We start from the raw sequence: 27,656 nt of genomic DNA, 5'->3' as shown, positions 1-27,656 counted from the left end.
AAAGGAAGGTGGTCTAAGGGATATAAACTGCATGTATGTTTGAGTGTGTAGGCTGGAAATCCGTATTACTGAGCTTTTGTTGGATCATTGAACGGCACTGTCTGCAGTCTCATTGTATGAACGTTCACTTTATATGCTTTAATTTTATAATTTGGACTACTGTTTCTAAGATGACAATATGTAACCTATTAACTAGTGATATCTTACTTTATTTGTACCCTTTTACTGCTTTGTTTTTTATCTCCTTTCTTTTTTTTCCTTTAAATTAAAAAAAAAAGGCCACGCTTTACTTCACAGAGCTCTATATGTGATGGGGGGGGCATCATCTCTTTACTGGGCAATGGACCCTGGATATCACTGTTTTAAAACAAAACTTGCAGATCAAACATCCAGTGCTTCACAGATACTAACCCATCTCTATGGATTCATTACTGCTATTTCTGAGCCTCCGTGGTGGTAGGCAGTGGGTGTCTGTAGACCCAGATACTCCTGAGGATGAGCCTGGACAATCACTTGTATCCAGGAGTTTGGGGCCAGCCTGTGCGATTAAGGGAAAATCTTTCTCAAAAACAAAACAAACACTTTTTTCCCTGGAGTTATGTAGCAGTGTATTTTGTAGGTTTAATGTAACACCAATGGAGTGTGGTAAGATCAACGGTGAGACAGGACAGTGAATAATATCCACGTTTCCTGTTTGCCAGGTAGAGGGAGGGTGGGCGACAGTGTTAATTTCTGACTGATTACCTATCTCTTGTCAGTAGTTATTGGATCTTTACAGGTTGTGGTTCTTGCTTGGTACAAGGAGACGGGAAGAGAGAACGTGCGAGGTGAACACTGCGGAGTCCTGTCAAGTGAGCTGCCCTGAGTAGCCACCAGCCAGCTAGGAGCACCTATGCCTCAGCCAGGTGGCTCTGGTAGATGGAGGCTTTGGGGTCCTTGACAGCGCGCAAGGGTCAGATTATTAGCAAGGGAAAACAAACAGCAATAAAACATTCCAAAGACAAGCGAAGGTCTGCAAGAACTTTAAAAAAAAACCAAAAAACAAAAAACAACAACAACAACAACAAAACCAAACCCTGGAAGCGCATCCCAAACCTTCATTTTGGAAAAGGAGGACTGGCCTCTGAGCTCCGTGGTCAGCTTCCCTGGGCCCACCGGGTCGGAGTCGGCAAGGCCCAGCCTGCCGCACTCGCCCTAGGCTGCGCGTGGAGGAGCCGCCGGGGACCAGAAGATGCTGTCGCCCGCGGGTCGGATTGGCCGAGAAGCGGCCCCAAGCAGCGCCGGCGCTGGGCGGTGCCACTCGCCGGCGGGGAAGCCCGGGCCGGGCGCGCGAAGAGTCCCCGCCCCGCCCACCCCGGGCGCGCCGGCTGCCGCGCCGCGCTGCCATTGGCTGCCGGCAGTGACGCGCAGGAGCGGCCGCGCTCGGCCCCCGGCGGGCTGCGCGAGGGGCGGGGTCGGGCTCGTGGCTGATGAAACCCGCGCGGATCCCGCCAGCGCTCGGCGCCCATTCACAGCGCGCGGGCAGGTGTGAGCGGCGGACCCACACGCAGCGCGGCGGTCGAGCACGCGGCCGGCCGGACCCCTCCGTGCAGCCCTCCGCGCCCCCTGGTGCGCGCCCAGCCCGAGCGTCCGCTGGTGCCCCCGCCGGTTCACCCGCATCCCACCGCCCGCTCGGTGAGTGCCCGGCCCCCGCCAGCTGCCCGCGCCCGGGTCACCTTGGAGAGAGGGGGGTCTGCGAGTCGCCTGGGGCCGCGGAAGGGCGGTGCGGGCCCGCCGAGAGTTGGGCTCGGGGGTCGCCAGCATCGCCCGGGGACGGCGATGACAGGGCGGGCCCGGGATGTGCGCCCGGGGCCGGTGCCCATGCGGCTGTCGCCTCCACGGAGTCCATTTTGCCTCCCCGAAGGCGCAGCGTGGTGCATGATGCAACACCGGCAGAGTCAGCGTGGGCGACCTGGCGCCCGAGGATGCCCGCTCCGCGCGCCTGTCCTGGGTTCGGGGGTCCGGGTGGGCAGCGGCCGGCGGCGGGCGGTGGGCGGCGGGCACGGAGGCGGCTTGGGAGGCATGGGAGCCCGCCGGCAGTGAGGGAGACCTTGCCTTACATGGCGCGGTGCGGAGCACCCCGCCCCGCCACGAGGTCAGGGGACGTGTCGTCAGTCACGGTGGCGTCCCCGCCGGGGTGGTCCCGCGCAGGTGGGCGTCGGGAGGACCGCGCCGCACGCCTCTGCCTTGTGCTCGCGGTGCCTCTCCTCACCTCTGATCTAGACCCCAGGACCTCCCACCCGTGGACCCCCAACTCTGCTGTAGGTCCCTGGGCTTACTTTGGGAAAGTCCTGTCACCATAGGCTTCCTTGAGACCCCGTTGGTCCTGAAAAAGTGTGCGTTCGAAAGCCCTCCATATGGTTTGGAGTGGGAGGGAGTTCTTCCGGCTTCGTAAAGACAGCCTACTCTCATGTATCTCCTCTGCATAGTAGAAAACTTCCCGAGCACAGGCCGGTGGTCACTCGGGCGGGCGAGCTCTGTGTACGCGCAGAGGCATCTGAGTGGCATCTGCCGGGTAGTAGTACTGCTGCCGCGTCCTGTGTCAGCTCCGCCTGCGCAGGGCTGTGGGAAAAACACTTGGTAGTGTTAGATGTGTGTGGTTAGGTTAGCCAGACATGTGCTGTAGCCGAAGAAACTACACTTCCCAGTACCCACAGTCCTGCTGTGGAGCGCGTTGCTTTTTCTCCTGGTCGCAAGAGGACTGGGTTGGGCTTTCAATCCCAGCTGTATTTCCCTAAAAATGTGCTCTTTAAGGAATATTTTGCTAGGATTTATGTACATTATGTTCTGGCTGAATTCCAAGACATTCGAATTATAATTCATTTGGAATTTAGCTTATCATTTCTTTTTGTGTGTAGTTTGCATAATAGGAAACCATGATACATTTATTCCCTTGATATTTTTAGTTGGTCTTGGTGGAAATTATTATTTTTATGTGAACACACCCTTATCTCATTAAAACAAAAGATCTTATTTAAGTCACACAGTGAAAATAGAAAATTAGGGGAAAAGTTAACAGTGAATTGAAATAGGTTTTAAAGGTTCAGCCTATTAAAATCATGCTTAATCATGATAAAGGTAAAATTCAGTGGGTGTCAAAGGAGTTTTGAATAAATAAACAAGACTGGCTCAGTAAGTGAAAATCAGAATGTACATACTTGGCTGGATTTGAATTTTAGAGTCAAGTGGTTGCTTTTACATATATGATTATTGGCCTTAGGTGGGAAACAAAAGGTATAATTTGGGGAGCTTGAATTCCAAGACACATCATTTGGTAGAAGAAGAGTGCATTCTTTGATGGAATTAAAAACATGTTCATTGATTATCAAGTCTAGTATTCTTTTTCCAAGCCCGGTAAACACAGGTAACTATCTTTAAGGGCCCAGAATCGTGTGCAATGAAGTGACATTAACCATGTGTTTGGAGACATTGTTTATTAATCCTCTGGAGGAATCTGAAGCATGAAAAGTCCTTGTGATGGAGAGAAATGTTTCCTGCAACCATGTGAATGAATACCTGGGCCTCTGTGTCATCTTGCCCAGAGGCATCTCCTGAGAAGTCCACGGTTTCACCTGGCCTTTAGTCCTCCAGGATTCTCCTTAGACCTACCAGGATCCAAGGATGAGACCCTGGTATTTCTTGTATGATTGACCTCTGCAGGCCTCTTGGTAAATTATGATTATTTTGCGTGGTGCTGGGAATGAACTCATATACTTGCTAAGTATATGATCTGCCGCTGAGCTATACCCCCAGCCCATGGTCCAAATCAGTTTTAAAAGTAAACTTTGCAAGACTGACCCTCGAAGGATGAGAGAGATCAGTTGGGGAGTCTACACATATGGACTCATCCAACTTTCGGACATGAGAGAGCCGGGCAGAGGGTGTGCTGCGTGAGAGGTATGGACCTTCTCGAGGCCTTTCCAGGTGTGAGGCTGTTATAGCCTGTTGTCACCTCTTGTTCACCCCATAACAAAGCTGGGGGCTCCTCTGGCTGTGTCTCTGTTGCCCACTACCTTCCTTGGCTCCTGTGCCCCTCATTTGGGCAGCCTAGTGCTACACTTGGCTGTGGGATGGAGGTCCTCTGAGCTTGGGGTTCTGCTGCCCTGTGTTTCCTGGGACTTGAGACCAGTGGCATCAAATCCCAGGCCAAGGTTGTAGGTCTCCTTCAATCAGAGGATAGAGTATAGGCACCTTTTGGGCTCAATTTTTAGCCTTGTGCTAAACTTCAGTGACTTTCTGTTTCTCCATAATCCGTCCTGTCATCCAAAACAGTCTTGAAAGTAACTGCCAGTGCAGTTCAGAGTGAGTGGTGATTAGCCATGGGAGAGTTCATACATTTGCCTTCTGTTTCCCACCAGTGGATGGGCACAAGTAGGGGAAGCAGTCTGAGGAGCTGCTAATTATGTCCATTTCTCTCCTAGGGCGTTGGTTCATTGTAGCATTGGCAGACTGGGAATGTGCTTTTCCCAATCCAGTGGTCAGGATTTGGTCCTCGCCGGCATGTAGGCTGCAGGAGTGATGCTGGAAATGCTGGACATGGTGAGGTTGATCCCTCCTGCCACATGCAGCAGCTTGTGTTGGGCTTTTTGTCCCTGATTATTGTCATGAACCATGGGGACCTGCAGGAGATGCATTTGGTGATGGCACAGTAAGCTGTGACTGAGGGAAAAGACCTCCTCTCCCCAGCTTCAGTGCAAGTTGAGATGCCACTGCTCCGAGAGCGCATGGGAGGTGGCACTGGAGCTAGGAACAGAGCCGCTTTGGACTTCTGGGATCTGTGTGCAGCGTCTGGAGAGTGATTTTGATTTTCTGAACTCTTGCAGATTGGGGGAACCTGCTCTTCTCAGCCTCAGTAGTGATGCTAAGAACTTGAAGTTCATAATGCCCTTTGAGAGGACAAAGGTGCTCATTCGGTGCAATTATATTTCTTTCCTGAAATCGCTTCTTTCTGTTTTCACCCTGTAACTCAGATAGCTTTTTATTGTTGTTGTTGTTGTTTGTTTTTGGTACCGGAGATCAAACTCACAACCTCATGCTTGCCAGGCAGGCACTTATGCAGCTAAGCTAAATCCCAAGCCCAACTCAGATAGTTTTAACCAGAAATCAAATGCAGGGAAATCTTTAAAGCTGTGGTTATGCAAGGCTGGAAAAGGGAGATCCCTTTCTTAGCACTTGCGGTCCATCTTGTTTTTGCTATTTTCCTGGGTAGATTCTCATCTTTGTATTTCTGTTTCTGGGGTCACAGAAAACATGAGCTCTTCTTCACCTTTCCATATTCTGACTGCGGTATTTTCTGGGTGTTTGGCCGGATAAGATTCTTTTTTAAAAATTTATTTACGTAAATATACAAAAGTTTTTAAAATGTCAATTTAAAATCGTATCTTGATTTAGAAATATTACCTGTGATCTTATCTCACATGAGTTATTTTTAGAGGAAATAATTACTTTCGTTTATTTTTACATTTTTTCTTGGTACATTTTGGTTATACAGATTAATGGGTTTCATTTTGGCATATTTGTGTGTGCAAATAACCTACTTTGATCATTTCCTCCATCACATCCTCATGTTCCACCCTCCCTCTGGTTTCACATTTTTTGGGGGAATTTCTATGCATAGAATGCATTCTAATCATTCATCATCCAGTTACCTGTCCTCACATCCCCCCATTCTCTTCTTCTTGCGTAATAATAATCTCCCTTCTGCTTTCATATTGTCCTTTTTTAGATTCCACATATTGGGGAGAATATGAGATATTTGTCTTTGAGAATCTGGCTTATTTTGCCAAAAAATGATAACCTCCAGATCTGTCCATTTTCCTGCAGATATTAGTTTTGTTCTTATGGTGGAATAACATATCTATTCAGTGCATATGTATACCACATTTTCTTTATTCACTCATCCCTGATGGGCATTTAGGCTGGTTCCATACCTTGCCTCTTTCAGGTTTTGGAGGAACCACCATACATAAGGGCTGTGGTAATTAAGCTCCCCACCAGCCATGTAGAGGAGATCCTGTTTCCCCTGCATGCTTGCCAAGATTTACCATTTTTGTATTCTTGATGATAGCTATTTTGACTGGATTGAGATGGAATCTTAGTGTAATTTTCATTTGCATTTCCCTGGATTCTTGACCATTGAGACACCAGATGCTTTTCCCATGTGCTTAGTGGCTGATCTGAGTTCTGCGTTTGGAGGCATCTGTGAATCCAAGTGCCCACTGCTGAGCTTGGCCACTGAGTTGATTAATCCCTGCTGCATCCCTAATTGGATCAGAGGACGTGCTGTGACCTCCCAGAAAGAGGGTTGAATCCCAGAGCAGGCTACTTAAACTGTAGGAATGCTTTTTCTTACCTATTTCCTAAAGCCATATGAGAATTGTTTATATCGCTTGCATAATAATTGGCTTTTATGTACTATTTCCTTTTAAGATAGAATCTTGGTATGTTGCCCAGGCTGGCCTTTACCTCCTGGGCTCAAGTGATTCTCCTGCCTCAGCTTCCCAACTAACTGGCATTATAGTTGTGCATTATCTCACCTTGCTTTATAACTGGCCTATGAGTGCCTGCTTTTCAGGATCTAGAGGATTTAAATTAGATCATCCATGATACACACTCGGCAGACAATCTAGCACGCACCACACATTTAATGTCAATATTAGTTTTTCAGGGCGGTAAGCTCGGTTCTTTGATTTAGGTGTGTGAGAAAAATATTTTTGTAACCACTTAACTTTGCTATTATTCTGCCCTGGCATTAAAATGTAGTCGCTGGTCCTTGGGATTGTGTCCATGCTAGGTGTTGGGGGCATCTGGTCCTTAGAGACCTCTGCTGGCAAGTTCCCCTTTTCCTCTGGGCCTACACTCAGGAGGAATGACAGCCTTTGGGGCATTGACTCTGACTGCCTGGCTGTCTCTTGACGCCACTGCTTTTTGGGATCCTGGTGACGTCCTGGGTGTGGGGATGCGGGTTCCCTCCATTTTCAGTGTCCTCAGCCTCTGAGCACCTCGGGAACCCAACTGTGAGTGTCTGCTCTTGTGTGCCTGCACGTGTGCGTGTGGTGTGTGTTGGGCCTCGGGACTGTGCCAGGCTTATCATAGCCATCATGGCTCCCTGTGTTTGGCTCCGATTGTCCTGAAGGCCTTGGGCTTGAGAAAAGCCAAAATCCAAAACTTGGAGCCGTCTCTGTTTCTGCTTTACTTCTCCCCTTCTATGTAGTAAGTGGTAGAACCTCCATGTGGGATAGCGAGGTGGGCACATCGCTGGGGGGCAGATGCCTGTGAGAGTTGGGGAAGGGCTGAGCACGCCTCCAGCTTGCAACATGCATGCAGAGATGGCAGTGCACAGCCCTGGCATTGGGCAGGGACCACTTAGTTTCTTCTGAGGCTTGAAGCCCACTTCTCCTCTTGGTGGTCAGCACCCCGCCCACCCTCCTGGCCAGGTTTCTCCCCTAGTCAGAATGTGGTTCCTCCTGGTACAGCTGGAGCCAGGCTCCTGGGGCAACTGGGTTGGGCTGGGCTGAGCCCAGGCAGACTTGGGAGCACCATGTATGGCAGAGGCAGGGCTGCTTTCTCTGGATCAGTAGTTTGACATTCATCTCACCAGCTTCTTGCTGAACACAGTGTTTCCTATCCCAGACCACAGGGGTGTGGGGTATGATTTATCTCCGTACCATGATCTGGAATCCAGTTCCATCTCTCTGGAGGGAGCACTGTCCACCAGGGAGGAAGTTCTTGGAACCAGAGGCTGTTTAAATGCTGTTCTTGTTGCCAACTCCCATCTTTACTTTGCTGGTTTCTACCATCTAGTGGTACTGGAGAAGTGTCCTCTAAGGGGACAGTTCCCCGACACCCTTAGAAGTCCTGGACCTGGAGCTGTCTGGACCAATCCTGCAGCAAGGGTCCTCAGGAGTGCTTTCTTGGGATTGCCAGCATTTCCCTTTGGCAAGAGTGCCTTCTGCCTGCCTTGGGACGAGGCTGTGTCCAGAAAATTTGGAGCCTTAGAATGCAAGCCTCTAGAATTGCAAGCCCATCAGTGGCCTTCTGGGTGGAGTGGTTAGGAACCCTCCTCCCCCTTCTTTCTCCTTCTTTCCTTCCACTTTTTTTTTGGACAATATTTCAACATTAAAGAGTTCCCTAGTGCGCCTGATTACATTTTTCCCCTTTTGTTCTTTCTCCCCGCCCTACATACATGCATGCACAGGTATGCATATTTTTCTGAACCACTCACACCCTTTGGGGCCAGGGCCTTTGCCCTGAGCTACATCCCTGCTGTTTTTATTTTGACACAGAGTCTTGCTCAGTTAGCCTGGCTGAGTTGACCAGAGTGGGCTTGAATTTGCAATCCCACTTCGGGCTCTGAGCAGAGTGCTGGGGCTATGGAAGCATGAACCGTGCCCTGCAGCTTGCCCCTCCGTACTCAAGCATGCATTTTTCCTGAGGAAAAGGATGGCCATTGCATAACCTCTGCAGTCTCTGTTCAGTTTTGAAGCAGTCATGTGATGTACTTTACAGACATGCAAGAGTCCTCAGGTAGCTGGGGTGGTCTTGCAAAGGAACTCATGTCTAATTTTCTATCTCACGGGTCTCTGTAAGATAAAGTATTTCTAAAAGTGACAATGCTCATTGTGAAAAGGTTGGAAGCTCCAGTGAAGTAAAAGGAGTGTGAATAAAAAGCACCCATAGTTCGTGTGCAAAGCTTTGGTGTGAGGCAGGTAAAGTGTTTCTGTGAGGTGTGATTGATTGGAAGATTTCTGCTCCCTGTGACCTGGCCACCCAGACCTGTGGTCCTGGGATCCCATATACTTGGCAGCCACGTGCTTGGGCTTCTGTGCCCTTGGGCTGTTGCCACCTCAGTAGCACAGTTGTATGTGCGTATCCTTAGGGTGGGGAAGGGTGGAGAGTTTTCAGTATCCCGAACTTGTTTGAAACTCGGAGTATTGCAGGTTCTCTCTTGCCTGTTCTGTACCCCTCATTTCCTGGACTTGGCAGAAGTTAAGGATGCGCACGGAGCCTCACTTAGGGCCATGGCTTTGGCCTCTTGCCTCTTGTATTTCAGCTACTTCCTGTGGTTGTTAGATGTGCCTTTGGGTGGTCTTCCTGGCCCTTCTAGCTGGTCACTGGAGAAATGAAACAAAATTTATGAGGTGGCTGTGTTAAGGACCGTGCTCCTCAGACTCGGGCTTTCCCGCACGGCAGTCTCGAAGCCATCCTGTGTGCTGGTTTGGATGTTGCCTCTGAGTGTCATCTGTTCAGTCCTCCCGTTTGCCTGTCACTGGAAAGGGCTCCCACATTTTTCCTGGCCTGGCACAAGGTTTTGCTAAGTGACTCTTGGTTTTGGAACTGGTTTGTTCTTGGCTGCTGTTTCATTGTCCACGATTCTTCATCGTGTGTACCTCAGTTTCCCTGAGCTGTGAGTCTACTCTGTGTGTGAGAAGGAACTTCCAAAGAGTATGATCAAAAGCTTCGAGTCCTTTTCCTCGTGTTTATTTGTTCTTCTGGAGCCGCAGACCCTCTCCTTGAAGGAGCTGGCCTTGACAGTGACTCTGGTGGGCAGCTGCCCAGAGCCTGTGCACCCCGCTGAGCCCAGTAACTCCTAACCTGGCTGGAGGGCTGCGCTTCAAAGAAGCCCTTTGAAGTGCAACCATTTCCTTTCCTGAAAAGAAGGGAAATTGAAATGAAAATGTATTGTTCTGTGTAGACAATGTTCTTTTTGATCAAAGAGAGCGTGGGACTTATAAAGGGAGATTCACAAATTAGGCCCCCACCTGGCAAACGTGGGTGCATGGACTCCTCTCCATCCAGTGAGATCTCTGAGATTGGTAAGACTGAATTTCCCTCTTTTCTTTCAAGTCCCGAATCTAGGTACAACCTGTTCTATTTAACTGTCTCATGTGCCTTTGGAAATGTCTTTTGGTGAATTATGATAGTATCTCTACATTAGAACATGGTGCTGTGAATAAAAATAGTGTTTTCAAATGTTTGATCTTTTTGGGAAAACTTGATTGTTGGAAAGGAAAGAATATGTCTGACTTTTTCCATAGTTAGTGTTATCCTAATGAGATCTATGTATTTCACAGATAGAAAAAACCATTAAAATGGGACTTTGGAGACGAGGATATGGTCTAGCAGTTGGGAGGGCTTGGGTTCACCCCAAAATAAAATTAATACACTTTTCTTTTGTTCATCACTGTGTTTGTAGCACCCGTAATGTGCTCAGATACCTGTCGAATGGGTACATTGATAGCATTAGCACAAAGCTATGTTTCAAAAGAACAATGTCTTTGAGATAAGTGGTAATATCTTGGCAGATGAATTAGGCAGATTATTTAAAGATTCTTTTATAATTGTGCCCTAGTGTCTCAGTTTGGGTTTATTTTCTTCTTTGGTACAAATAGCTACCACATTTTGTGCTTTGACGGAAACTATATGGTGAATAGGTGACTTTCTTGTTTTTCTAAAGTAAGCAAGTCAGAGTCTCAAGAAATTGCATTCTTACTAGGTTAGATAGTAACATCTTCACAGAGAGGGTAAAAATAACTTCTTTTCACCTTGTGGCTAACTACCATTGGGTCAGCCTGTCTCATGTCTTTGAGAATTTTTGCTTAATTTGCCCAGAATTTCTCTTTGAGCATCAGAACTATAAAGACACACTGGTGTGTTTTATCCTGATTTCTAAGTGTACGAAGTTTTCTACAAATGCAGCGACTCATTCCTGCCTGCTGTGTAGGTTAGCTTGTTCAGGAACAGTGGTGTGTAGTCTTCTGCCCATCTCCGGTGCAAGGCGAATGCGATATACCATTCAGAGAACCCTGGCCGGTGCTCGTGTGTGCTCTTAGCACAGGGCTCCAAGCCCCATCCTTGGGGGAGCCTTCGTCTGGGTAGTGTGCCAGTCTGGGTAGTTTGCCATGGGGCTGCCGGTACACACTCGTGCTCCCAGGGGCAGTGGCTTTTTTACTGCTTTAATCACAATCTGCACCACAGGCTAAATTTACATGGTGATCAAGAACACGTGCGAGGCCACATATAGTGAGAAATACATTGAAGTTAACGTTTTCATGAAACTTTCTCCCCGTTGGAGCTCAGGCCTTGGTACATGTTAGGCAAGTGTTTTGCCTCTGAGCTACTCCCCAAGCACTGATAATTTTGTTTAAGAAACAAAACAATTACTAGTGATGACTTACAGTTTGTAAAATATTGCTACGCTTGGGCACACTTAGCCCGTGACTCCACTAGGAGTGCCCTGAATTCCAGGCCCACTGCTGGCATTAAAGAATGAGAGTAATTCTCTATCCAGACCAGTTTGGGTGGAGAAAATAGGGCAGTAAAGATTTCTTGTAGTGATTTGAGTTTCTCACTGAAGTGACATTGTTCTCTGATGATTCCCAAGAAGGTGAGCAGATTCCCAGTGTGCTTTGAGAATGAAAACCTGTGTAGCTCTCTTCGACTGTGTTCCACAGGTAGCTTGTCCATCCCTGTGTGTGTAGTGAGAGTTTGTGTATATCATTCTTTCCTGGAAGATGTCTGTCAATTTCGGTGCTTTGACTTTCCTTAAGTCTGTTTTATTCCCTGTCACTTGAGGAAGTACCTATTTAAAAGCTTAACTTTCTCTTTCAGAGTTAAGAATTTGTGGGAAGAAGGACAGGGTTCTCTTATAGTAATGTGTATTTCTGGGCAGCCAACTCTGATGCATTAAAATTGAACAGAGTATCGAAAATGCAGCCTTAATAATAGCAATCATACCATTGAATTGTTCTTGAAAAGGTTGAGTGGATTTTTGCTTTAGAGGTGTTTGAGCTCTTTTTCTGAATATCAAATGAGTATTCTTTAAGTAGCAAGTGTGTGTGTAATTCTTTAAACAATAGTACCTTAAGGGAATTGGTTCTACTGAACAAGGACATAGTGACATAATAAAAGTATAAGATAAATGCTGGGGTTTTTTTGAAACAGTGTACAAATATCTGTCCTTCCTTTGCAAACTTACTTCATTTACTATGCTCCTCAATTAATTAATTAACTCAATTAATTCAGTTCCAATAAGAATTCAGACTTAATTTACAATCTTTTTCAAAATGCATGTTTGTGTTATAAACACTGCTACAGCTTAGTATTTGAGAGGAAATCTTCTGTATGAACTTGATTTTATGCAGTTATATTATTGATACTGTTTGAAATAAGTGATAATCTGTAACAATAATTGGATAACATTTCCCCCTAAATGTATTACCTCAAGTTTTTAGCAGTAGTTTAGTTTTCTTTAAGGACAATTTTGTGGGATGATGCTTCTTTTCCACTTTGATTTTTCCCTAGCTAGCCATTTTGGGAGATTAAGCAAGGGATTTGATTTATTTTTGTTCTGTTTTGGGGTTGATGTTGGGAAGGTTGAGTCCATCCCTCAGGTTGCACATAAATGTGTCCTCACTTTGGTGGTAAAAGTGTAGGTATCAACATGCAAAGCGATGTTTCCAGAACAATCTTAGGAGAGGTTGGTACTTGTTCCCTCTTAGTCAAAAAATTCTTCATGGAAGAAGCAGATTTCAGGAGCTTTCTAATTAACCGTGGCAAGAGGAAGATGAACTTTGCTTGAAGTTGGGCCCGGAGGTGGGCAGGCGTAGTGCTGCCAGGGTTTGTGTGAGATACCGGGTACCAGGGTCCCCTGCTCAGAAGACCTTAAACCAGGTGCCACTTGGCAGAGCTGGCACACATTTGGGTATAGCTTGGGTGGCTAAGCCTCCTGCAGCTTACTCATCCTTGGTTGTTAAGAAGTTTCAGGAGAGAATGGCCAAAGGGGAAAGGGGCACACAGGTACAGTTCCTAGCACATCTGGCTTCTCAGAGGCGCTGGACTTTGCCAAGGGGAGAGGTTTGACTCAGGATACTCCGACTAACCTTGGGCCGTGTTTCCTGTCATTAAGTTCACAGGTCTGTGCCTGGCTCATGAGTTGATGTAGGGCAATGAAAATAAGCAAGTTTTTAAGAACCTCGGTGTGGTCCTTAGCTTCCCCAAGTGCTTCGCTGCACATGACTTGGAGAAGTCCAGAGGTCTGCTGACTTCCCCAGTCTAAGTGGTTTTCTTATACTTTCCACAGAAAAATAAAGGGCAGGGGGAAGCAAGGGAGTGGGGTGCATGGGATACAGATACGTGAAGTTCACTTTGGCTGCGTCCTTTGGTTCACTGATTCATATACCCAGAAGGCTTTCCATTAAACAGGGTATAGAATTGTCGTAGACATACCATACACATGCCCAAGTAAGACAACAGCAAAATAAATGTCATTTCCCTTTGTGAAATATGAGCCAGGACTAGACCTTCCAGGGACGACTCTAGATGGTGGTGGTGATGGTGAGGTCAGAGGACAGAGGAGATTTAGAACTTTTTGCTTTGTGGCCTTTGGTGAATCTTTCACCATACATATATTGACTTTATGAAAATCCCATCATGGCCTGTTTGGGGGGGTTAGTTTTTGTGATACTTGTAGGAATGTAGTATAGTTTATAAACACCTTTTAACATTTTTTTTCACTAGAAATATGCACATTGTTTATTTACCTCACTGGAAATTTAAGATTAAGAGCATAAGACATGAGTGAAACTGTAGTTGGGCTCAAAAACAGTCTCGATGATAGCACTCAGCACTGTGCTCGGGAGGGAAGGCGGGTCAGCTCAGAAGATGTATCGGGATCATTCAGGGAAGCAACAGATGAGGAAATTGAGACAGGTCTGAAGGTGTGAAAAATGCCCATCAAGGAGGAGGTTAGGACATTACCCTTGAGGTAGGTACAGTTTTCCACGAGTGTTTGTGGATTGTTATGGAGAGGGTAACGTGGAATGGACCCTAGGAAGGGGAGTTATTGATAAAGGTACTAGGGAGACCAGTTACAGTGAAATGTAGACGAATCTTTGTATGGGAATATTGGACTCATAGCAGGACCTGAGGTGCTCTTAGAATTTGAGAAACCAGAGACCACCATTGTTGTCCCCAACTCCTGAGCCATGGAGGGGACTTTTTAGGAATTCAATAGCTCTTCCCAGGTGAGGTAAGCTCAGGGTTGCTTCTACTCTAAACTTATCAGGGCCTCAAAGCTCAAAGCTCAGCAACTTCCATGCTGCTGGTCTACTTCAGGTTCCATGACCCTGGGCAGGGCACGGATGCTCAGGGCCATGTTGTCTGCTTCTGGATTTGGAAGGGATTACATTAGGATACTGTGGGGTTGGGTGGAGGGTGGGGAGTGGGGCGGAGCCTTAAAAGAAAATCAGTGACATTCCATGATTGGGTCCACCAAAGAATACCTGTGGTGTGGTGACCATTCTGTGGAAAGTGTGTGTCAGGTGGGCACAGTGGTGATCAGATGTAGTAGAGACAGGAGTTCTGGCATTGTTGAGAAGCATTCATTGCTTTGCCTGTGCTGTCCTGGAAACTTAGAGCAGGGCATTGGTCTGACTGGGGGCAGCACCATAGCTCTTGAACAATGATTAAGAAAGAAGAAGGCACTTAATACTGGCATCCACATGGCACACCACCTTTGTGCTCCCCCAGAAAAATGCTGCCTGATGGAGTGATAAATTCCATCAGTGCAGCCGTGGAAAGGGCATGTGTGAGTGGTCTGGGTCTGGGTCCCAGTATGCTGTGGCCTCAGGGAACCCTGGTGGACGCTTACCCATTCACCAGCGAGGCCAGCGTTTCCTGGTGTTGGGTCCAGGGCAGCAGCGTCCTGTTGTGCGGCTGTCCTGGGGGAAGGGTTGGAATGTCGGGATAGACCATGAGAAGATTCGGTCCCCAGCTATCTCACCAGGGAGGAAGCCTGAGAAGTTCCTTTTCAAAGGCCTTATTGGCCAGACATATACATCAAAATATATACAGACCTCATCAAAGGAAACGGAAAAAGTCTTGCTTATGTCAGCCCACCCCACTTGGGTTAGTGAAGCATTTAAAAGCAGCAGCCGGGCACAGCCGACACTCCAAAGTTGAGATACTGAGAAAGAGCTGTCTTCTGCTTGAAATGGTTCTTTTGGAAAACGTTCTTCAGGATGTTCGTGTTTGTGTTTCTTCCCTGCCCTCTTGAGAAACATACTTTTCCCTAGTGGAACAAAGGAAAACGCATTTGAAAAGTGCAGTATTACACCGAGAGAGAGGTAAGTATATATAGAAACCTTGAAGCTCAGAATAGGAGGAGTCCTGAGAGCCCCAGGCAGCAAAGAGGACTGAGGGATGCAGGATCATTGGCTGGTGTTGGCAGGTAGTCCGAGGGGAAGGGGTGCTCCCTAGTACTCAGAGTACCTGGGAAGAGAGTGAGGGGAGAGCCTGCTCAGGATACCCACAGTTGACTTACTCACTAGCTCTCTGTGTGCTTTTTTTTTTCAGTACTGGGGATGGAACCTAGGACCTTCTGTGTGCTAGGCAAGCACTCTGCCACTGTGCTACATCCCCAGCCTTTCCAGGAAGAAATATTAGTTTGGAGTAAATGATGCTGGTTCATTTTTCTCCTGGCATCCCTCGAAGCTACTTCTTGTCCTTCCCTGGACTCTGGGGTAGACTCAGCTTGGAAACAGAGCGTGTGGGACTCTGGCCCCTTTCACTGGCCTCAACATTTTGCCCTAGGTCCTTTAGATTTTCCTGAACAAGCAGAATCAGCTCTGGCCTGGCATTGTTACTCACACAAGCAGATGTGAGTATATGAAAACAACATACCCTTGTGTGAACACTGTATGCCGAGCTGTGCCCCCAGGTCATAGAAGGTTCTCAGAAGGACAAAGGGTGGCAAAAAAGTCAGATTAAAAAAAAAACCAAAACACTTCAGCTATGTAGCTCAAGTTCGGATGCCTCCCAATATCTGCTGTCTGGGGCAGAAATCAGATAAGGGTTGTGTTTCAGAAGGGAGGAAATTCCTAGTTTGCCAATCCCAAAGAAGCTTCAAATTTTATTTGGGGACAGTGAAGGTTGGCTGGAAAGTTGGAGTGCCCAAGGGTCAGAGATGGGATCAGTGTTTCACACTGTCGTGGGCCATGAAGGAGGTGGTGGTAGCCGCCTTGCCAGCCAACTCTGAAATTGCCACGTGTCCCTTGTGGGGACTTGGCCATTGTTTTGGAATAAATAAAGCAAATAGGATTTTGTATGTAACAAACTGATTGAATAGGGTGAGCGGTGGGTAGAGGGAGACAAGGGAAGTGGGATCCCCAAAGAGAAACGTGGTTATTAATGGTTGCAGGACACACAGAGGAGGGGTGTTTGGGGGTTTATCACAGTCTTTTGATAGTGCAATCATGGGATGTACCTGCTCACAAACCTCTCTTTGTGAGCTTCTCCCAAAACAGGGCATTTGACCAGAGTAGGCTGTTTGACTGGGGTAGTATTTCTGATGTCCTTGGCTTCCCAAATTCAGGTCAAATGGCATTTCAGAAGGAGTAGGGCACATTTGGTACTCAAGATATCCATCTGAGATGTCTTGTTTGCATTCTTGTGGGCACTGTAATGTGAGTTGCACCCCGGATGGCCGCTGCCCACTTCTGATATAGAACATGGGTTGTGGCAAAGCTGGCTGGGGAAATGAGCAGGACTTGTCAATTACTAGATCTCAGGGCAATGCTGGGATCTAGTATATGGAACTCGTTGAGGGCTCCCAGGAGAGGTAGACAACATAACAGAAAAGCCCCCTCATAGAAAGCCACTATGGTGCATGAGTTTGCATGGTAGCCTGTGCTGTGTTTCTCAGGTGCTGTGTGTACTTTCATTTTTGCTTTTTCTTTTGCCCTCTTTTTCTCTTTATTAGGCTCAGATTTGTGCTGCAGAGCTGATTTCTCTCATAGCTATTTACCCTGCACTTTTCAAATAAACGTTTTGGACTCTTCCTGGCTTATCTTGTCCCATTCTTTGTTTGAGGCAAGAAGAAGCTGGAATGCTTTTGATTGACAGTCCCAAACCATCTCTCCAGGGAGCAAGCCTGAGAAGATACTCTCCGCAAGACTGATTAGCCAGAAGAAACTGCCTCTGACTTAGGATCCTCCTCTTGGAGACTCTCCAGCACTACTTGGTGTGTTTTCTTCGCCAGTCTTCTCTTTACTTGAGATTTCACAGAGCTGGCTCCAGGGAAACACTGCTCCCTGCTACTCTGCAGTTAGTGCCGCTGTTCCCGTCCTGGATACCCTGCTTCTAGCTCAGCCACACCTATCCCCAGGGAGATGCTCTGGGACTCTGCGGAATCTGGCAGCTTGTTTGGGCTAACCTTGATCTCACTGGGTGGAAGTACAGAATCAGAGCTGGATTCCAGCCAGCCCACCAGGTCAGAGTGGCAGAGAGAAGCCTGGGGGGACAAAGTCGGTCAGAGGGCAGCTGGCTGCTGAGGTGCCAGGAAAGGGAAGCTTCAGGGCCACCTGACTGTCCAGTTCATTGTGTCTTTGTATTAGGCTACAGTGAAAGAAGGCCAGATTATGTATGGAATTTTATTTACATTTTATTTGCATTGGCCTTGTGTTGTACTCTAGATAAAATCATCTGTAAAATTTCATACGGGCATTTAGAATTGGGTAGTTAAAAGAAAAGCCAGCAGTGAAAGTAGGCAGCCAGCATGAGGGCTCCTCTGAGTTAGAGATGACTGGGTGGGCGTTGGTGCCAGACAGACCTGGGTTCCAGCTTTGGCTGTGGCTCACAATCTTCTCTGCCACCTTCTGGGGTGCCTGGGAACCAAGAGATGGTTGCTCAGTTAGCAAGGCACTGAGCAGCTAGGCAGTCTTTATGTCTGCTCGTTTTTCCATTTCTTTTTTTAGTGGTGCTGGAGATGGTGCATCTCTTGTCTAGAAAGCCCCTTGGGTACAGTCCTACCAAGGATCCTTTGCAGATGGAGGGATGCGGCCAGCACTGCAGAAGGGAGGCAGCAGATAGCCCGGAATATGTTCTTGCTCCATTCTCTCTCTTGAGTATGGGTCTGATTTGAAGTTGGTGTTGCTGGTGTCAGCCTTTAGCAAATAAGGAGCATTTGTGTGATCCCAGGAAGCAACAATACAGTACCAGCGACAGGTTCCTGTTTGTAAAACCATATCATCTGCCTTATCTGTGTAGTTCCTTGCTTTTGTTTTTCCTGCAGAAAGCTTTGCCTTGCATCATGACTTCACCAATCCCATCAGCTCATACTCATTTATAGAAGTACTACGTGAGATTGAGCGCCGGTGATATTTGGTGGACATTAATAAAAAAGCATCTGCAGCTCCGAAGAGGGATCTATAGTTGATGGATCCTTTTTTGAAAGTTGCAAGGCAGTAACAGAGGGCCACGTCAGCCACCAGTGTCCTGCGAGTGAGGATAGAGATCTGCAGTGTTCTTTTGAGCCAAGTTTTGAGAACATTAGTGCAAAGAACATAAAGTACCTTTGAAATCTAAAGTTTTTAGGCAGTAATGTGAAAGGTCTATGGATTAGCTTGTACATAAGTTGCTTTCAGCTGAACTGTTTAAATGCTGTGACAAAACACCTAATAGCTCAGGGATAAATGTAGGGCATGTTTGTTTCATGCCAACTAATATTTGATAGCTTATTGAAAAGCTAAATATACTTTTCATTGGCCCAGGCTCTATTGTTGGTGAATTTTAAATTTGGGCTCTTTGGCAGAGCAAACAGTTCATAGTAGCCAAACAAATGAAGACTTCTTTTTAAAAATTGAAAATGTATGGGGGACTTATCACAGGTTTGAAACAGTACACAGCACTCCTTTAAAAATATGTTATCTTTTTTTGAGTGTATTTTCATAAGGTGTCCCTAGGAATTCTGCTAGGATGGATACAGGGCATTTGGCTCTGGACTGAATAATAATTTTATTTGTGCATAAGAAAATGACGCTGTACTCAGACATTTGTTTGGTTAAATGCTTCTGCCCCCCTAGCTATGAAACAGTAGCCACTAGTTACATAAAAGGGGATAGAACACATAAATTTGGAACCAGCTGTGCTCCAGGAGGTGGTGGCCTCCTGCTTTATTTATGTGAATCTTGCCTTGTGCTCCATCCCATAGGGTAGCAGAAGTTCTGATCATTTGTTTGGTTTAGGACCAGCATGGCTACTTGTGATGTGTACTGCAAATAACCCTCGGCAGAGAGACTGGTTCAGAGTAAAGAATATTCAGTACTGTGGGCAGTACTATGACAGGTTAAGCTTTTCCTTAGAGCTGTTTTCAGTTGTTACTTAAGATTTCAACTTTCAGTCAGCTTCTTTGAGAAGCACAAAATCCGCTCGTTACAAAGATTGGTTGAGTACTCTATAGGTTCCTGCTCTATTACCAAACTGTTGCCCTACAAGTCATATTTCTTGAAGTTCTGCAGATACTGGGATTACAGGGCAGTTGATCCTGGCTTTACTTTCTTACAGTTAGTAAGAGGGGATGTGTCACCCTCTGCCACCTATTTTCATTGCTTTGTAAACTCAGCTGCTACTGTTGCGGTAAAGATGTCCACAGATGGCCCTTTCTCTAATTACCCAATGCAGTGATCTGTTCCAGCCCTTAGCTTCCTGCTGTGCCTGAAATCCTTCCTATGGCTGGCCATTTCCTTTTTCTACTGATTCTCTGTTGAAGGAAGCCTCCAGGGTTCCCAGCAGTGAGATGGCATTCCTTCTTCACTTGGTCTGCAGAGTCTTTGCAGAGACGCCACCTGCGGAAGTGGGGCCGATGGCCTTGTCCAAGGAGGTGTGTGTGTGTCAACAACCAGGCATGGCAAATAAAGATACTGGATGTCCAGTTCAGTTTGAATTATGGATTAGCAATGGATAATTTTTTAGTCTAATATTAATAGTAAAAATTATTTGTTGGCAGTACTTGGGACATAATGATAGTCTGTTTGGGGGCACGATGATGTTGAATAATTGCTTATTATTCACATGCAGTTCGTATTGAACTTGGCAGTCCTGGATTTGATGTGCCAGTTGCATGGTGAGCAGCTATCAAGATATGCCTTGGCGTCTGACACCTTTGAAAAACAAGGTGCGGGCTGGAGAGTGACAAGTGCAATTGGGCATTCTTTGGCTTTCCAGAAGCACATCTGCCTCTGGGCCCTTCAGAGCTGCTCTTCTCCCAAGCCTTAGTGTGGCCCTTTCTCTTCCGGTTTCCAGAATGCGGTAGTTACCCCACGGTGCTCATGACAGCCTTTTTGACTCTTGAGGAACTCCTCCTGAAAGCACTGTTCTCCAAGTGAGCCATATCTTTGGCCCTGAGTTCGGATTCTCACACATAGAGCTTGATCATACAAGGTATGAACAAGACCATAGCAAATGCTGCTGCCAAGTGTCACCCAAGGGAAAGGCAGGCTTATAAAAACATAGCAGTGTGTGCTCATCCACCTTATTCACTAGATCTGCCATCTAGTGAACTCCTGGCTCTTCCCCAAAGTCTAAAGACCTTGAAAGGTAAACATTTAGAATTGATTCAGGGCATTAAGATAGCTACAGCAGTGTGCCAAAGGTCCCATGAAGAAGAGGACTTTTAGAGCTGCTGCTGAACTTGGCAAGAGTGATCCGATAAGTGTGTTTGAAGTGAAAGGGAGTGTTTCGGGGGTAAATGACACTGTGTCTTTAATAAATTTTTAAAAATATAAATATTCGTTGCATTTTTAAAATTATACCTCATAGGTCTTTGTTCTCAGCTCAAGCTTAGTACTTTGAAATTCAGCCCTAGGGTTTCCTCCTGTCATCCAGACATGAGGTTTGAGAGTCAAGCTTTGCTTGTTCCTCCGTCCCTTATATTTAATAACTAACTACATCCTGTCAGTCCTTCTTTCCAGTCTTTCACATCCTCTTTTCTTTCTAATTTCACCAGCATTTTTGAGCACAGATACCAGTTAAGTTGTCCATTTTTCATTGAAACTACTCTTGCCATAATTATTTACCATCATCCAGATTATTAATCACCTGATTGGTTATTTTCTCACCAGATCTGCCTCACTCCAGAGTGATGTGTTCCAGTTTCTCAACTGTTCATTTTTAAGATGTCCTTCCAGGTCTCTGTGCCTTAAAAATCTTTACTCTCCGTTAAATCACATCTTCATCTGTATCTGTGGCCCACAGTTGCTCACAGCGTATATATGGAGGGCTAAATCTGGTAAGAAATTCCTAGATGAAGGATCCCAGCTTTGTCCCTGAGGGTGTGGGGGTCTAAGCTGATCCATTGGGCTGCTCTGGTGCAGGTAGACCAGGTGGCCCAGACAGCATGTGCACTTGTGTGCCAGGGATCTATAGGCAGCTGCCATGCTCTGTCCACCTGTCACCCATGTCACAGGTAGGCTTAGGTCTGGGCACTGGGTGCCTCCCTGGCTGCTCGCCACCTGGCAAGCATCTTTCCTAATGACATTTCGTTTTAACCTTTCCTTTGAAGAAGGTTTCTAAAGCAACATTGTCCTCATAAAGGTCAACAAGAAAGAGTAGATGATATGTCGATAGAAGTGTGATTTGAAAGGCAGGAAGCCAGGTTGCTTAATATAACCAGGTTGGAGGGGTGAGCGAAAAAAAAAATGGCCTTGAAATTATCCTTTAATCATTTGTCTTTGGAGATGTAAAGTGGGACATGGAAAATAAACATTTCCATTCAATGTATACACAGTGTAGTAAAACAAATAACTGGGCTTTCTGAGTGTCAAGACCGCCTGGGGGCTGGGGATTTAGCTCAGCGGCATAAGCACCTGCCTTGCAAGCAGGCAGTCGTGAGTTCGATCCTCGGTACCGATAAAAAGGAAAAAGACAAAAAAAACCAAAACAAAACAAAAAAAACACCTCCTGAAAGCCGCGTCTCTTGGCTGGGCATCCTTGTTCCTCCTGAGTTCAGAGTGGAAGAACCCAAGGAGCAGCGTTATGGTGGATTAGGTAAAGCCGAAGCATTGCTTTTATTTTGATACACTGCGGCAGGAACTCAGGGCTTTGTGCACACGGCAAGAGCTCTACCACTGAGCTACCCCCCCAGCACACATTCTGTTTTTGATCCAAACTGACATGAAGGGGTCTGTGACTGGGCATGACCCGCAGCAGAGGACTTGTGTTTGCTTCACGGAATTTAAAGGCACATGCTGCAATTCATGAGGGCTGCCATCGATGCTCACATCTTCCAGCACAAGCTGCATGGCAGGCGCTTTGCTTGTTAGTGACTGTGCAAACCGGGGCATTCAAACACTGAAATACTTAAATTCAAGAATAAAAACTGAGTCATTATTATGCATTTACAATTTTCCCATTTTTGTATTTTTAAAAATTGGAAGACAATGTTAATATTTCTAAACAGTAGTCTTCAAATCTTCCTATCATTGGAATTAAGACAGGTGGAAATAAACAGAACACATTATTATTATTATTATTATTATTTTGTGGTGCTAGAGGTCAAATCCAGAGCCTGTGCATGCTAGGCAAGTGCACTACTATCAGTAACTTTATTTTTTAACTATGTACTTGTGTAGTGCTCTGCCTGTTATGGACCTGCCTATCATGAAAGTTATTTTGAGAACTTAATCATCATAGCACTTTATAAATTGGCCACTAGTACGATCTCATAGATCTTAACTAATAATATCACAAACATAGGACTAAATGCTGGATACTGTTAGCTGTGTTGATTCATTTAAGTGTCTTTGTCTTGTAGAGGCTAAAAGCTGGAAAGAAGTAACTTCTTTACATTTTGAATCTAGTGTAATCGGAGAGTTCAAACTCTGTCTTGCTTCTCTTAGAGGTCCTTACAGAAGGAACAAGGTGGGCCTGGGGAGGGATGTTGGTGTGAGCTATGTAAGGCATTATGGTGACTCATAGGAAACAGAGCCCTGGAGCTGAGACCACACAGCCAGGGGCCCCCAGGGTTTCAGATTCCTACCCCATCACTAAGGAGACCTAAAATGCTACCCGAAAATAATTCTATGCAGTGTACACTCAGTTCTACAAATCAGTAATATAGCCAGGCCGGTAGCAGGCACTAACACCTTCCTCCATGCTCAGTTCAGAGCAGAGGGGGCTCAGGAAGGGGTCTACCGAGCATAGGATAGTAGGCATTTCACTGTATGCCAGAGAGACCTTGTGGACTAACCTACCCCAGATTCACGCTCAGATTGGGTCCCCTGAGAGTTTCACCTGCTTGACTAATCCGAGTGATGCAGCTGTGCTTGAATGAGGCTGTCCGGGAGCTTCTCTAATACTAGAATACTTTTGCCTCCAGTCTTGGCTCTTTTTCTCGTTTAGTAGCATAACATGTCTGGGATGTCTATGGACAGACGAGGTGACAGCCTCATTCAGTGGTTGGAATCTGGCCAGCCCTGTGAAAGGAGCTTTGGTGGACAGCCGCCCTAGCCTCTTAGAGCTTGGATGAGCACCACTGAGCACCATTTGAGTTCTGTTTTTTCATTTATAAAATGGAATAAAATATATAATGTCTGTAACATACCAGCTGCTTAGATATCATTGAATGAGGAATATTTAAAAGAGTTTGTTTTGATAAAGCAGTGTGTTGTAGTGGACACTTAGATTCTGTGCATATTTTGGGGAGTGGATTGTTAGTATAGTGTTACTTGGGAGCAGCTCATACTGGAGAGGGGAGGTCTGCTCAAGAATTCTGCCGAGTCAAAGCTATAGAATCAATCCATTCTCTTTAGAAGTGGGCTTAGAATGTGTATCTGGGGAGTTGGCATTAATAGCCACAGACATCTGGAGCTCACTGCCCCTGTGGGTGTAGCCATCCAGGGGCCCTGCAGGGAATCGGTGGAATTTCAAACTGGGCAGTCTGAGTTGAGCTTAATGAAGCCACTACCAAAGGCAGGGCAGAGTGTTTTGCAATCCAGAGTTGTGAGAGAGGCCCTGAGCACCCAGAACCTACAGCCTGTAGAAGGGTGGGTTTGAGGACAGCTGGCTGTGTGAGTGGGCGGTCAGGCACCTGGAAGCGGAGGGCCCGGAGTTCACCTCTCTTGTTCTGGAGAGCTCGGGCTGCAGACAGGTGAGCCTCCATGTGGGGAAGGCTGAGGGGAAGGCTGTGTGTGGGCTGAGCAGCTCCAAGGACAAACGGGATGTGATTTTGGTCAAGCTGAGGACAAAAGCAGGTTAATAGCAACCCCAGGTTTCTGCTCACTTTAGACAAGGCTTGCTTAGGGACAAGGCTTGCTTCCTTAGGGACGGCAGGATGGCCAGACAGAGCTTCGTGTTAAAAGCTTTGAAGTGGATGGTTTCTGTAATAGTCTGCTTTTCTTTACTTAGCAACTTGAAGACCTGAGTTAAAGTGTTTAAGTCACTCGGTATATTTGCACTTGAGTTACTGGTGAAATAGAGGCATAGATCAGCTCAGGCTTAGCAAACGATTCTGTAGTGTTGTGTCTTAAGGATTTAGGTTTTGCAGGCTTTAGACCGTTTCTACGCAGTTATCATCTTGTTTTTGTTTTTCCTCTTTCTCTTTTTAATTCTTTTCTATAAATTTGAGGGAAAAATAAAACCATTCTTAACTTGAGATTATGTAAAAATGGAGCATGAACCATAGTTTGGTTTTCCTGAGTGTGCTGTGTGTGATTTTAGAGAATGCACACACAAGCATTTCTGTTTCATTGGTATCCTAAATTCTGATGTGAATTAGAAAAACACATCTGCCTGTAGCTTATAGCCTTTGGGGTCCCTGCAGGAAGCAGCAGTTTCTCAGACGGGGTAAAGGAGGTGAGTTTAGAATCTGGCTTTCAACAGTTGGTGCGCTGTGTGTTGTGTGTCCATTTGAGAGTAACATATAGTTTAAAAACTGTATAGATGATAAAAAGGTAGATTCCTCTATGGAAGAATTTTCATGACTATAGCTGTGCACACTGTCGATCAGGATGGATCAGATCATCTTCTGCTTCCCTCCCCTCACTGCCTTCCTCAGTTATTTCATATGTAGCTTGTTGAGACTTTCATACAGGAGGACAGAGCTACTCTTTTCTTTTTTAATTAGTGTATGTTACATTTATCTCTGGGAAGTGGTACATGCACATTTTAATCACTTTTACTTCCTCGCCTCACCCTCCTGTTCCTCCAATTGCAGATCCCCAGTGTCAGGGCATGGAGCGCCCCGCCCACTCATGACCCCCAGGGGAGAGCAGTCCCTGGAGGAAGCTCTGAGGCATAGTCCACTCCCAATTGTAGGGGCCCTTCAGCCTCCAGGAGTTCAAGTTCTGTGTCCCCACCCATGCTCCTGTGTGGAGCTGTAGCAACCAGCTGGCAACTTAGCAAGTTTCTCTCCAGTCTGTTAAAATACAGCAATCCAGAGGCTAAGGCTTGTGAGTTCTTGCTTAACTCCCTTTGGTAATTACGGGGCTGGCACAGGCAACTTCCTCCTTCCTGGGCCTGTGCCACCCTCGTGGGCTCCAGGCCACCTCCAAGGTTCATTTGTCTCTGTGGGCGTCTTTGGAGCCATTGCTGCGAAGTTGCAGACACCTGTGTGAGGGAAGATGTGGACTTGTACCCACTAGCTCCACACACCCAGGAATGCACAGGAAACCACCTGTCAGCTGTGTTGGAACAGCCCAAAGGCCACCAAAGTACGGCCACCAAGCCCTGGGCACATTCGGAACATTCAGTGCAGGAAGGGTCTGTAATTTTGTGTTCCCCTCAATGAGCTGTGTCTGGCTTCCCAGCCTTGCTGGTAAGGGATTTGCCCTGAGAGCCACTCTGAGGGCTTTAGGAAATAGGACTGTTTTGGGGCTAAGAGACTTGTGTTCTCACTACCGGATGAGTAATTACCTCAAAGACTGTCATTTGCTATAAGAACCCTGGACACAGGCAACACCCTGAGCAGAAGGGTCCCTCTGCCCTGCATCCTGTTTGGAGCTGAAAGCTTAGAAACAGTGTATATCACTCATTGAAACCAGCAGTCTGGCTGCGTTTTAGTATCCCACGCTCTGGTACTACCCTCACCACATAAAATACTCAAGTATCAAGCCTGGAGCTTACGTTCGTAATGGAACAGAACAACAGAAGGTGCAGCAGGCTGGTGGGCAGCGCGTATTAAAGAGCTGATTTCACAACCCTGAAACTCAAAGCAAAATGGCTGTTAAGGTAATAAGTGGCTTGTGCCGATGGAGTGCAGAACCTCTTACCAGCTGTACCAGGAGTCGTAATTATTGATTTGGGAGGAGTAGGTGTGTGATCTGACTCAAGTAGATTGAAGTATGTGGGAGGAAGTGCAGCCAAACTGTTCGGATCCTCATGGTGTGATCAGTAGGAAAACTATATTGTGGTCTCCCGTGGAGTGGGTGCCTCTTAGCTTCCCAACAGTGTTATTAAATGCAGTTTACACACACAGTTCACCATTTTACAGTGGCACAATTGAGTGGTTTTAGTATATGCACAGGGTTATGGTACCATCATTGTAATTTTAGCACACTTCCATTCCCTGGCCTCCACCTTCCATTCCCTTCTCCCCATCCCGAGGCAGCCAGGAATCTCCTTTTTGTTCTCTATGTAATGTAATAACCCGACTTGTGGGCTTTGTGACTGGGTTCTTTCACTTAGCATCGAGTTTTTGAGATCTCTCCATGTTGTAGCTTGTATTGGTACATACTTCATTGCCTTTTGTGGATAAATAATATTTCACGTTAGGGATCTGTTACTTTTTTGTTTTCTGTTCATTTGATGGCCATTTAACTGGTTTTCACTTTTGGGCTGTTATGAGTCGTACTGCTGTGAACATTTGTATGGACACATAATTTTCATCCATTTTTAGTACGTCCCCCAGAGTGGAATTGCTGGTTCATATGAGCCTGTGTTATCCTGTGTTGAACCTTTATGTGTAACTTTCTGAGGAATCTGCTTAATTTTTGAATTTTTTTTTTTAACTGGGAATCGAACTCATGACTGCCTGCTTGCAAGACAGGCACTTATGCCACTGAGCTAAATCTCTTGTTTTTGAATTGTGCATGCTTTAAAATTGTGGTAATATACCCAAAGATGTACCATCTTAACCATTTTTAAGTGCCTGGTTGATGGCAGTAAATGCATTGACATTGTTATAACTCTCGCCATCATCTTCCTCTTGTGTTTTTACCTTTACTTTTTTAATATATGTTTTATTTTTCATTGCTGGGGATGGGATCCACGACCTCACACGTGGTAGACAGGTGCTGTGTGCCACTGAACCACACTGCCAGCTCGCCTCTCTGGTTTGGATCAAACAGCCCATCCACGTCATTTCTTGGGTCCACAAGAGGGGAGTTAATGGGTTAGACTTATCAAAAAAGGTGGGTTAGTAATAAGGAAGCTCCATGACTTTCGTGAACTGTGGCGGTCTAGATACTGAGATGGGTCTGTGGCCTAGAAGCACAAGGGTCCCACTCAGGTGCTGCTGCTTTTTTCAAAGCACCAGCTAAGAAGGACAGGGTGTAGGAGTGAGTTAAAGAGGCTGCTGAAGAACTGGGAGAGGACCACTGTCTGCTTCCCCGGGAAAGCCTGGGCGGGGTGTTTAAGGATCTTCCCGTTTGCCTCTCCAGGACACAAGTAGGAGTGAAAGGGCTTCTATCCACATGGGCCCTGGCAGGTGGTGCACGGTCCTTGATTTATAGGGGAGTAGATAAGCGTGGGGGCGGGGGGGGGGAGTTTAACCCTCTGTTTTTAGGGAAAACCACCTGTAAGCTATCTTGAAGAACGTTGGCCGGAGACCAGTGGTGGTGAACCTT

General features: G+C 46.4%; 1 protein-coding gene across 6 annotated transcripts in view; it reads left to right on the top strand.

Moving 5' to 3' along the window:
• Window positions 1-1,434: 1,434 nt before the first annotated feature.
• The window catches only part of Slc7a1 (solute carrier family 7 member 1), a 73,145-nt gene continuing 46,923 nt past the window's right edge, over window positions 1,435-27,656 (top strand). The window contains exon 1 of one of the 6 annotated variants that reach the window (XM_063232568.1): window positions 1,435-1,674. In XM_063232568.1, the coding sequence (XP_063088638.1) occupies window positions 1,470-1,674 (205 nt within the window). In that variant the 5' untranslated portion in view covers window positions 1,435-1,469. Of the gene's footprint in view, window positions 1,675-1,904; window positions 2,005-9,743; window positions 9,855-16,958; window positions 17,060-23,748; window positions 23,963-27,656 lie in introns of those variants that run through there. The other 5 variants (XM_003477412.5, XM_063232571.1, XM_063232569.1 and 2 more) reach the window with 5 other exon arrangements.

This window comes from Cavia porcellus, unplaced genomic scaffold, assembly GCF_034190915.1.
Source record: "Cavia porcellus strain 051 isolate PalLab524CR breed Dunkin Hartley unplaced genomic scaffold, mCavPor4.1 scaffold_21, whole genome shotgun sequence".
NCBI lineage: Eukaryota > Metazoa > Chordata > Mammalia > Rodentia > Caviidae > Cavia > Cavia porcellus.
This window is presented reverse-complemented; position numbering and strand designations above follow the sequence as displayed.